This window comes from Eurypyga helias, unplaced genomic scaffold (assembly GCF_000690775.1).
Source record: "Eurypyga helias isolate BGI_N326 unplaced genomic scaffold, ASM69077v1 scaffold7171, whole genome shotgun sequence".
Lineage (NCBI taxonomy): Eukaryota > Metazoa > Chordata > Aves > Eurypygiformes > Eurypygidae > Eurypyga > Eurypyga helias.
In genome coordinates this window covers 206804-219017 of record NW_010228854.1, presented here as the reverse complement: position 1 = coordinate 219017, position 12214 = coordinate 206804, and the positions used below count along the sequence as shown (strand labels likewise).

At 47.1% G+C, this 12214-nt stretch overlaps 1 protein-coding gene across 1 annotated transcript in view; it reads right to left on the bottom strand.

Moving 5' to 3' along the window:
* Positions 1-12214, bottom strand: part of CACNA1H (calcium channel, voltage-dependent, T type, alpha 1H subunit) — a gene marked incomplete at both ends in the record, with an annotated part of 122902 nt that overhangs the window by 27211 nt on the left and 83477 nt on the right. The window contains 8 exons of the mRNA XM_010160162.1: positions 5869-6082; positions 6693-6782; positions 7458-7583; positions 8173-8299; positions 10487-10671; positions 10781-10849; positions 10990-11113; positions 11516-11616. Of these exons, the coding sequence (XP_010158464.1) occupies positions 5869-6082; positions 6693-6782; positions 7458-7583; positions 8173-8299; positions 10487-10671; positions 10781-10849; positions 10990-11113; positions 11516-11616 (1036 nt within the window). The remainder of the gene's footprint in view (positions 1-5868; positions 6083-6692; positions 6783-7457; positions 7584-8172; positions 8300-10486; positions 10672-10780; positions 10850-10989; positions 11114-11515; positions 11617-12214) is intronic.

Genomic DNA, 12214 nt, shown 5'->3' with positions numbered 1-12214 from the left:
AATGCAGCCACTGATCACCTATTCCGCAAAACATCAGGTGTTCATTATGTTTTATAAACTCCTTGTATAATTCTAAAGCATAATTACAAGAAGACATTTTACACTGTAAAGCTGCTGAACAGAAAACCTTCTAGGCTGCTGTCAGCAACAGAGAGTGCTCTTTACATGGGCTTGGCGTACAAATAGCAAGGAGCAACCATCCAGCCATAAAAATGGGTCTGTTTTATTGTGTGAAAGCATCTCGGAGGTCTGTGTACACTCTGCCAGTGCCCAGCACTGGCTATGCCTGGTCAACTGGTTGCTCAGAAAACTTGGGATAAGGTTTAACTTGACCTGTGGTGAGGGAGCTCTAGGAAATGCCCTACTCCTCTAGGATGCACTGCATCCCTGAAGCCAGGTTAACAGATGAAAAAGAAACTTCTCCTGGGGGGACACATACAAGGACAGTCTGGGATAAAGTTGACAACGCTTCAAAAGACATGCAACGACACTGTCATGCTCAGTGCAGCAACCCATGCAATGTCCATTAGAGGAGATACCCGCTTGTGCGAGGCTAACGGCAGTGAGCAGGGGTGTGCAGGAAGGACAGCCAGCTTCTGCGCCTGGCGATGCTGGCGTTAGGCTGGGGCGATCCCGTGAAGGCAGAGGGGCTGCAGCAGGGTGAAAGCAGTGAGAGATCAACCACAGGGCTTCACTGCAGCTCTGACCCCAGGCCGGAGGGAGGCTCCAAGGCCCCCAGCTCTGCTGGGTCACTGTTCATTCCCAGTCCCTTTTGGAGCAGGAGTTCTCCCTCAGTCCAACAGCAAGTGGCTCTGGCCTCCTTTCAGTTCAGACACACATTTTTACCTCTTGGTGAGAATATACTAAGTTATTCTCCACAGTTTGGGTGTAAGAGTTCACTGCACACACCTACTGCTACAGCCTGCTCAACCAGAGACATGGGGTCTGCAGGAGAACCTGAACGAGGAGAACAGTGGACCATAGGGATGTGGGCACAGCAAACGGGAGAAATCTAGTGCATTATTAATTACAGTAGGCAAAATGTACAAAAACCTGTGCCTGGTTTCTCTAGGGAAATGGTTTCTGGGATGAGACTCCAATCAGCCAACTAGCAGACTTACATAAAACACAGACACGTATCCCTTCAGCTGCAACTGATGGTTTGAATTGGTGGAAATGCAGGGAGGAAAGGAGAAACCATCAAACAGATGCAATAAGAAAACCACAGCCCTTTCTCGCCCCCACTTCTAGATGTTGGCTAATGCTTGAATCTCTTCCCTCTGAAGAGTATTTAAACTCCTTTGCTTGTGAATCTGCTGACATGAAAATTAATGAAGCACTGTCTCCTAGCTTAAAAGCATTTAGGTTGCCATTCCAACCGCCAGCTACAGCTCCTCCATTATTCTCCTCTGCATGAAACATTAGAAAGCCCTAATGGGTTTATATGCATGCTTGGCACAGAGTAGCTCCGTACCTGCAGCTGCCTGGAAAAATAAGCAAGATGTTTTGATAATTCCCTAGTTGGAAATATTAAACACTCAGATATGCAGTGCCCAAAATCTTAGTTACAGCTCAAATGTTTCTGCTGGATACAGAGACAGTTGTGGCATCGAGAGGATGGACTAATTTAAATACCACTGTGAGCTGCTCACGATTGCCCACCCCTAGAGAGAAAGGCTTAGTCAGTGCTCTGAAAGGCATCTCTGATGGGTCTTAAAACAAAACTGGCCTCTTCTGCAATGCCCACATGCTCTGTGTTGGGAATAGTCTCAGAGAAACCCAGCTGTGGCCACGCTCCGCTCGTAGAGTAGAAATTGGGAAACAGCATTTGCCTTTTCTCAGTTCTCAGAGTCTTCCCAGGGACCAGTGACACTACTGAAAGACACTCTGCTCCCCAGCCAGGGCCTCCCCGGGGCTGTGTCAGGCTTTTCCAGAGTTGCCTGCGCTACGTTTGGCACACAGTGTCACCCGGACCCCGCTCGCAGCCTTTGAAGCCCAGGGTACTGCCTGCGTTTGACCTGACATCAAGCTCTGCTCAGCAGGCCAGCGCCTGCTGGCTTCACAGCAGATACAGGCGGGTTGGATTTGGCCCCATGTCCTGAATGCAGGGGAGATCAACCCGATCCATGTGGTTTAAATCAAAAACTTGAATCTGGGGAGGCTGGTTTCAGTCTGTGTCTTCTGAAAACCTTATTAAAAGGTTAGGAGCAGCAGGATTATTAAATTACACTACACTTATTTACACAGTAGATACAGTGGATGGAGGTACTGACAGCGTCAGAAAATTATTCTAGTTTGTCTTGAATTTTTACCTTTGCAGGAAAAGTACACTGTGCAGTTCTGCCTTTAAAACCCCATCAAATGCAGTTCTACAGTGTATTCAACCCCCTGCCCTCTTCTCTCATGTGAGCAGAGTTAACTGGCAAACCCAGTGCCTTCTTTCAGTGCTGGCCCTGGCCTCAGATGAGTTTATTGCAGCCTGGTGCCTCGAGTGATGCTTGTCAACAGGAACAGGGTCAAGGAACACTGACCAGGGACATGGGGTGTCATCCTGTCCCAATCCCTACGTGAAAGTGGCCCTCAGATGGAAAACAAGAAACAGAAAGGCCTGTGGTGGTGTCTGACAGCAGAGATGTGGGCTGAGAGGGACCTTCCTGCCAGGCTCCTTGCAGAGCCTGAAAAGTACCCCCAAAACCAACACCTGATGATTCCCCATCCCACCTGCATGGGGTCTGACAGAGGAGCTGTGTTCCTGCTGCAGGGCTGTGTCCTCCATGGAGCAATCCCTCTGCCAGTCTCATAGCTCTGCACACAGGGTCCAAATCCTGGACCCAGCTGCAGAGCCTGGGATTTGTACCCAGAGCCTGCTCAGATGGGACCATCCAGGCACTGATAAGCTGAAGCTTAACCCATTTCCAGGCCTGAGCCCAAGCCTGCTATGGCTCAGTGGTGCATTTCTGTGTGTGTAGGTACCTATGGATGCTCAAAGACCTCAATACACAGAAACACACACAGGGTTGCTACACACAGAGGACATTACAGACAGGAGACAGGACACAAAGACAAGATGCCAGGCAGACAGCGTGTTGCTCAGATAGTACATCTGTTAGCTATGTGGGATTTTAGTCTTGTTAACAGCCCTAATTCTTCCTCCCCTTACGGTCTCTTCATGCCAAATGCTAGAAATGGCAATGGAAGTAAAAGCAGGGCGCTCTGCTAGGCAACTCGCTCCTCCACAGAATCACTGCTCTGTGACCATCCTGCCCCGTGGGGACCGGCCTCTCGCCCGCTCCTCCGTATGCCAGACACACAGCGCTGGGGCACGTGGAAAGCTGGCCGGCCCGTCGTCACCGTGCATCCCATCCGTGCACACAGACACTCCCCCCAGAGACTCTGCCACACGCAGCACCATCCACATCTCACATCTTTCTGAGTCTGCGACATTTTTTCACCAAATCCATCGTCTTCTGAATTACCCAGGAGGTGAACTCCTCCCCCATTTAAATTAAAGAAATCCATTAAAATGTAAATAGTAATCTTCCAAACTGTGTATCAGATATTTGATTTCACCTTGTTAACAACTCAAATTTGGATGCCAAGCTGTCCATGCTGAACAAAGGCAGGTTGGAGACCTCAGAGCCAGACGGTCTGAGCTAACCTCCTGGAAGCACAGCACATGGCCAAACGTTTAGCCTCTCGGTTGCTATCTTGAACTTGACCGCCTTCCAGAAAGCTGTCCTCCTCCCTGTGTGCTCTCAGTGAAATGTTACAACCCACATCTGTGCAGTGCCTGGGTCTGCAGTCTGAAATCTCTCCTTGACTCTATCCTTCGAGATAGTTGGATAAAGAGGGGCAATGTAACAGTGACCATCACTCTGACAGGCACTGGCTCTTTTTGGCATCTAAGCAGCGAGCCACAGACAGGCTTGTAATAAGATTTACTTACTAGTCAGGAATAGCAACTGGCTGTGGTTAAGCTATCCCTCCTTACCAGTCTATTTTCTCTAAGGATGCTTAATGTTCTTTGCAAATAAGCTTTTTGTTTTTTGTTGTGCACATAAACTTTGAGTTTATCTGAGTATCTTCTTGGGTCAGCAGCACATCAGGGTAGAAATGCTGCAGAGCAGCAGGACTCTTGAGAGCCTGAAACTGATTTCTCTTATTGTGCTGGAAATGCTGCCTTCAGGATTTCAGCTTCTAATCCTAGCTGGAACCTCAACCTCAAAACCCAAAATGGGAAAAAGGAAATGAAATTGCGTTTGAACTCTTCTAACTCTCTGAAGAGATTCAATGTCTGTTTGCGGCTGGCTAGTTTGATCTAGATTTTATTTTAACCCAGCTACTTAACCGACAACTAGCTAGAATGAAATGGGCTTGGCCTTCACTGTGGTGTCAGGTCTGTCTGTCACTGAGGCCCCGTGGAGACCGTGATGCAGATATTTAGTGCTGAGGTCTCCCACGGCTCTAATGAAGAGGACCACAAGAGCAGGAGAGGAGCTGTGAGGGATACAGCTGCCTGTATTCTGACTCAAGTGTGGATGCATGGAGGTAATTGATTTGCTGGGGTTTTACTAGCAAAGCCTCTGACTGCTATGTCCTTACAGCCAGGTGAAAGACTATTCCACCTAACTGCTGTTTTCCCACCTGAAAATGGATACCTGTGGCTTGATGTTTGGGAGACAATTAGCCATCTGACACAATGAGATATTAGGTCCTTACCGGGGATTACAGAGGGCAGCACAGTGTCAAAGAGCAAAGAGCCACAGGACTGCTGCACAAGCAGGGCCAGAAGCTCTCACGCCTTATCCCTGACTAAGCTCATCTTCGATCACAGTGGCCAAGCCACGTTCCCTCACTTCTAAAAAATACCTGCCAGCATCTAATGCAGGCTATGCCTGTTCACTAGAACTGGCTAGGAAGTCGGCGTGGCTGGTTTCCTGGCAGTTTCCCTGGGAATACCCACCAGATGCTAGAGGCAGCTTGTTCCTGGTGGAGCCTGCCAAGAAGCAGTGGAGGTGAGAATTAATACAGGAGAACCTCGGGAAGGTTTGGGTCAGGAAAGGAGCACAAGCTCACGTGTTTTTTCTGGTCTGGTTTGATGGTCCCTACTAGATCCACTAAGAAACAGATTCCAGCTAAAAGCCTTCTGTTACACCCTAACGGCCCTGCATCAGGAGAGTATTTCCATGTAGGGTGTTTGCAAGGACAAACTGAGTCCCAGCACATTGCTCAGCAGTGAAGAGCTCCCCCAGCCTGTGATGGGGCAAGCATCTCTTGTAATGGACATCTTCCAGAGAAAAATTTTCTAGACAGCCCCATCCTGGGACTCCATTCCTCTCCCCAGGGCTGTCAGTTTGTTCATGCCCTCATGCAGCATGTTTGTGGCATGCGGGGCCATGCGCTAGGACTCTAAAAAGCATCACAATTATTTTGTCTAAGAAAAGAACTAATAAATCAAACCACCACCATCATCAGATGCAAGCGGCACATTAAGCCACCGGGCTACCCTCGGGACTGGCCTTCAGGCACGCAGTAAGCATTGCCGCTGTTTACTCACTGCATCCCTCAGTCACACCGCAAGCTCCCGCTCGCTGCTTGGGACACCTTTGCCTTGCAGAGCGTGAGAGAGGACTCTGCTTGGAGGAGGATTTTTCTTCTGAGCCAAGTAAACAGGTAATGCTTTACATCAGGCTTGTAAAGGACAATTCCAGGGCGTTGGCAACCCAAGACTTAAGGTACCGCCAAAGAGGTAATGAAACAAAACAGCCTCTTGAATCCCATGGACACAAAACCAAAGGAAAATGAAAGTCTTGCTTTGGGAGCAGGCAGGGCTCAGAAAGATTTTGGTTTGTAATGCAGTCTACCGACCAGACAGGTATATCTCCTTACTCCTGCGCTTTTTCTCCAAGCGTCTCAGGCGCTTCTCCTCCCGACGCCGGGCCTCCTCCGCCTCCTGGTGCTGTCGGCATTTGTGAAAGTTCTCCACCACCACCCCCACAAACATGTTGAGCACGAAGAAGCTGACGATGAGCAGGAAGGAGATGAAGTAGAGAAGCATCCAAGGGTTATGGTTCTGGACGGGCTGGTGAGGTGGGGAATTAAAAAATGAGAGAGAAGAAAAGCGGCACAGACAAGACGTGTTTAAGTCAGGATATTGGGCTCTCTGCAGCAACAAGACAGCACAGTATAATCTTGTGGGGAGCAGGAGAGGGCTGGGATGAGTTAAGAGACTTTCCTGACAACAGTGTCCTCTCATTCACTTTCTCACTGCCTAGAATTTTACTTCTGTTGTTAAACCTGTCCTAGTCTCTGTAAATTGGCTTACAGGATTTAATTATTTTGGCATTTATTTCATACAGCTTAAGAAAAATCAGTGGATATGCATCACCCCACCTGTCAGATCATTTTAGTTAAACATAGGCTCCAGCTCATTATCTTTTTTGAGATGTGGGTTCATGGTCGATGTTTCTGTATTGTTAGGAGATCTCCAGAAGCAGGGGAAAATAAAGTACAAAGTGTTACCGTAGCTACGATGGGCTACTACTCATCCAAGACTCTGACTTTCATTTGCGACTGCCACATAATGCACAAACTTAAACAGCTCTGCTCCTTCCTGGGACTTCAAAAACACCAGAGTCACCCCAGCATGAGACTTCTGAGAGCAACACATCTGGCCTCTGCAGTACATTTACCTGTTGGTCAATACCCACAGCATCCAAACCATCATACATGATGTTCACCCAGCCATCTTTGGAGGAGAGCACAAACAAGGACATGAGGGCCTATAAGAAAATAAAACAAACAAACAGAAAAGATTGGTCTTGTGTTTTAGTCCCCAGAAAAGAAACTAACAGCAGACAACGCCCAGCAAAACCAATCCACAGCTCATAACACATCATCTGGGCTGGAGTTAGTGCAGAGATGCAACATATTGTGGCCTGCCTTTATCTATTTCCATATCTGGATTAAAAAGGAGCACTTTTTAATCACTAACGCTCCTTTTCCCTCCCATACAGGCTGACTTTTGCTCAGACACATCAGGCTTTCTGGTCACTAAAGCATGAATAAAAATATGTCAGGCTGGTCCGATGTCATGGGATTTTATAAAAAGCAATTAATATATCCCAGCTCCTATTATGGGCTGTCTTGATCTTCAGCCAGTATAAAGCACCTTATTTTTTTTTCATTTGCAAACATAACAGCTAGAAGTCAAGAGATTAAAAGTGATAGTTGAGGTCCACACATGAGGGACTGCATGGAAAAAGGAGTGGCTTTAAGACAACACTCTCCTATGAACGAAGAATCATATAACCCTAGGAATTCTGTCTGCAAGAGATCAAGAGATGGCTTGACTGGAAACTTCCTATGATGGACGTTCTACACCCTCCTCAAGGAATACATTTTAAGTGTTCCTCCATTAAAACTGGTACAGAAAATCCCTCCAGTGAGGACTTTACCTGTCCCAAATTGTCAAAATTGTACTTCCGCCGAACCCATTTGTAGTGTGCGTTAGTGCAGTCAGTCTTTGTAGTGATGTTTTTTACATCAGGGCCATCGCAGTAGTAGAACTTCCCTTTAAAAAGCTGTATGTGAGAAGCAACACAAGAAGAAAAACCAAAAAAGAAGCAGCTTTGAAAAGTCTGTCCCCTGACTCATCTTTCTTTTCCCTAGTAGAGTTGTTCAAGTTCAAATCCCCTTCCTTCTAGCTCAGATAACCTGCCTGAACACACGTGGCAGGAAAATACCTCTGGTGAAACTTCTTGTGTATTGCCTCAGACACGGGATGAAGTGATCCTGCAGGTCTGCCCTGTCTTGTTGGGAGGATGACAATCTCCCCTGTGAGGAAGACATACTATACACATCCTAGCACACAGAGCCAGCAGGGATTTTGGGAATTTGCCTTTTCCTCCCTGATCCTCAGGCAGGCCTAGCTGGTGCTGTGTAGTCCATCAAGGAGGTCTGCTTTTCTGAGAACCTTCCACCGAACAGATACCAACCCCACCCCAGAGCATTTCTTCTAGGGCCTAACTCTTCTTTCCTAACACCTAACTGAAATCTTCCTTTGGTGAGATTTAAGCCCATTACTTCGACCTTAACCCCAGGTGGTGAGAAAAACAGCTTCTGTTTTGCAGCAGTCACTTACAGATGGCTGTGGTGAGGGAAATACTCTACCTGGACCCCTAAAATCCCAAAGATAATGAAGAAAGCACAGCAGATGAGAACAATATTCCCAATAGGCCTCAAGGAGGAGATCAAGGTTTCTACCACCAGCTTCAGACCTGGGGCTCTGCTGATGACCCTGCAAAAAATGGGAAAACAATCAAACTTTTAATTTTTATGCATGCCCTGTTATTACATGCTTGCTTTTCCTCCTCTGCTTGGGCTGCAGTAAAACTAACACAACCCTCCTCTACCTGCAGGCAGCTTTGGGAGACAATTAGTGACTTAGGTGGACAACCACAGCATTCACAGTCACATTAGATGGAATGAAAAAGGTGTAAGACCCTATCAGCAGGGTGTTGGGTAATTGCTTACCAGTAACAGTGAGAAGGGAATACTCTACGTGCAGAGTAGCAGAGAGGTTCCCACTGCAGGGCTGTTTGTACCTCAGTCCAGAGAGCTGATCTCCTCTGAGGTCTCTCTGACTCAAGGGGATGGGTGGAGGAAACACACGTCCATGTGTGTAGGGGCAGGCACCAAGCAGGTGCCTGCTTCCTAACACAACATCTGTAAACAGCTTCACAGTGGTACTAGGGAGCATGTCTGGTCCTCTTTCGAAGTGCTCCCCTGCCCTACTGACCAGGGCCCCATGACAACTTTTCAAACACAGTAATTTCAAATTGTTTCCTAATTAGTTCCTGAGCTGACTCTTTAGCTAACAGGAACTTGTGATCAACAGCTCCACAGCCAAAGGGTCATCTCATTAAAGAGCAGCTTGCTGGCTGTGAGCACTGCCTGAAGCAGCTTTTGGGTACTATGGAGAACAAGTGTTTTCCTTAACTGTATGAAAGCCTGGAGAATGGTTCTCCCATGGGCATGTGAAAAATCTGTTTGCACATGCAAGTGTAACTAGCCCAAGCAAGGTTTCCTGGGAAGGTGGGTGTTTTGGCTGAAGATATCAAAGGTTTTTTTTAGGAGAGACCTGTAGAGGGGAGAGGGTATGAGTCCTTGCAGGTAGCTTGAGCCTGCACGACTAATGATGCTTTCATGCCTGCCAAGCGCAGAGAAAAGAGGAGAGTAGTATGCTGCCGGCACAAAGCATTTCAGCAGGGTCTTGTTTGGCAGCAAATAAAGTGGCAGTCTGAACTGCACCTACAAAGTGTTGGGAACGGTCCCTGGAGTAATCCTAGAAGAGGCTGTGATAAGTGAAGCTGTCGTTAGAGGTGATGAATTCCTCTCTATTAATAGGATCTGGCCTAGTTATTCTCCAAGATTAATTCCCTCTTTTCCTCCCTTACGTTTACTTATGAATTGCCTATGCCCTGGTTTCTGTTCCTAGTTGTGTGTGTTAGACAGGTGCCCTGGGGCGCTGCCAGATCAAGGCTTGGCCATGGTGACCCAGAGTGGCTCCAGGGGAGCCAGCACTGCAAGGGGACCCTGATGCCACCAGCAGAACAGAGCATGGGAGCGAGAGAGAAGACAGGAACACTCACAAAGTTACTTGTCGCTGAGGAAATACAGAACAGCAGACAAATAGCTGTTGTTCTTGTGGTCATGGGCCTAAAAACAAGATTGCCTCTTCCTATTACCCTCATAAGCAAGCAGCTTTTCATCAGAAAACCCACAGGTCTCAGGAGGTGCCTATCTTGTTTCCCCTGAAATGTCGTGAAAAAAGGCTTGTGTTTCTTGCCAAGCAGGGTGGAAATAGGACAGGAGCCGTGAGCTGATAAAAATCCCCCAAGCATTAACACTCTTTGTTATTGCACAATCATAAACAAAATACAAATTCTCTTTATTCCTTTTCTCAAATACTGAAAGCGTCTCCCCTTCCTCTTCCTAGCTGAGAGCTAAATCGTTTCGCAGTAATGTTAGATATGCAGGCACAGGAGAGTGGGTATAGATGCTGGAGCTTATCAAATTATTGTCAGCACCTGTTCAATTGCAAATTTTCTCCCAGCCAACGCAACCTCTTTGCTGGGGAATGACTGTGAGGTTGTGCAGTTTAACAAGGAGCCAGACAGATTTGTAAAATGGTGATAAAAATGCAGCGTGGAGGAGGCATTCACTGCACTAACTGCCTGAGTACGATAACACCTCTCACTCCAAACTCCATCCGCTCTTTTCCATGCTGGCAAAGACGAATTGTAACTAATTTCGCTGTTTTCAAACAGTTTCACTAGATAAGAGCTCCCCAAAGATGATTCTACCCATACTGTGTTTCAGCTTTTTGTGTTATTCGGCAAGACTTTGACGGATCATGTCTATTTTTTCACACTCCTTGATCCATCACCACAGAGCAAACTCCGCACCCGACCGGTGAACGTACCGCAGGGGTCTCAAGGTCCGCAGAAGTCTCAAAACGCGAAGGACACCCAGGATCTTAGCTCCGCCTGCCGATGCCATGGAGACTATAATGTCAATGATAGACACAAAGACCAGGACTCCATCCAGGACGTTCCAGCTGCTCTGCAGATAGGTGTTCTCCCCAGAGAAAAAGCCAAGAGCTACCACCTGCAGCCAGGAGAAGAGACACACCTAAATCTTCACCCAGATCATAACTATGTCATGTTCTGGTCTTTGACAGGCCTCACTATGGGCCTTGGGATGAAGATGTAATTACCTTAACCATCATTTCAGCCACAAAGATTGCAGTGAAGATGTAATTAGAAACACTTAGGAATATCCTTTCCTGTAAAACACAGAACAACAAAAAGAGGCAAGTTATTTAAAGACATTAGAAAACAAACGTCTTTCGTCTTGCAGGGTCTTGCCCTGCCAAGACTAAGATCTGGATGCTACAGCAAGGAAGAAAATGACTCAGGTGCTCACCGTGCTGTGTGGGTCTATGTCTGGTCGCTCCAGTGCTATAGTGATGCAGTTGAGAAATATGAAGACCAGCACCACGTGATCAAACATTTTGTGGGCAATGACCTTCTGGCACATCATTCGGAACCTGAAGAAATGGTGGGGGAAAAATATCCTTCAGGTGTTTGGGTCAGCAAGAGACTCCCACCCAAATGGCACGTCCTCCAAAGTCTTCAGCAGCTGTGGCACCAGCATCAGCCCTGGTGGTGAACCAGTCTCTCCACAAGCTTCAGCCAGTATTAGCAATGCAGTAACAGCTATTATTAATGCTGGTTAAACCACCCTTCTTCCTAAACAGGCATGGAGTAAGCCATGCAACAATTCTGCCCACATGTAACAAAAAGTTACCTAAAAATCAGTAATTGGTTTTCTAAAACTCCCAGTGCTTCTGCATCAGAGAGGGATTTTTCTCAAGGGATGGCTAGCTAGAAAGGTAGTATTCTGTTACCACAAAAACCTGGTGGGCTGGCATTTCACTGGGAGTTCTTACCGATTCTGTGGGGAAAACAAGTAGAGAGACCAGTCTTCATGACTCTTGCACCACTGTGGTTTGTAGGGCTCCAAGACTTTACGAATTCGGTAGCAGTAACTCTGCACAGAAAAGAAGAAACACCTTTTCTTTCTCTTTTATTTTCCTGCCTCTTCAACTTTCACAGTCCTTTTGTGAAGTGGGCAGTACACAGCATTTCGTAGCGCCTACAGGGAGTCATGGCTTTTGGGACAGAGGTGTGGCAGGCACTGTCACATTTGTCCAGCAAAACGTGGAGGAAAGGGGTGGAAGAAAGGGGCTGCCGGACAGCGAGATATGAACATAACACAGCAAGACTTTCTAGGTAGGTATCGTTTTGAGATCCAAAGTTGCATCAAAACCAAGAAGGCCTCAAACAACCAAAACGTTAAATAGAAACTTTCTAGGCTTTGAAACCTCTGAGGTGCCAAACAGTTCTTGTGAGCAAAGACATGAGCTAGCTGTTGTGTTCACAGATCATTTTTGAGGCATACTGGGCCAAGGGGACAATCTCAACCAGTCCGAAAACTAGGCAAATGCATGCACAACCCCTTGCAGTTTTACCTTGTTAGAGACTACTGTAAGGTAACAGCCCAAACCATTAGCTTAAAAAAAACCCACAACCTTTTGGGAAGTGGATGCCCATCCCTTGGATCCAGATTCACTTTGTCTACACCAGCC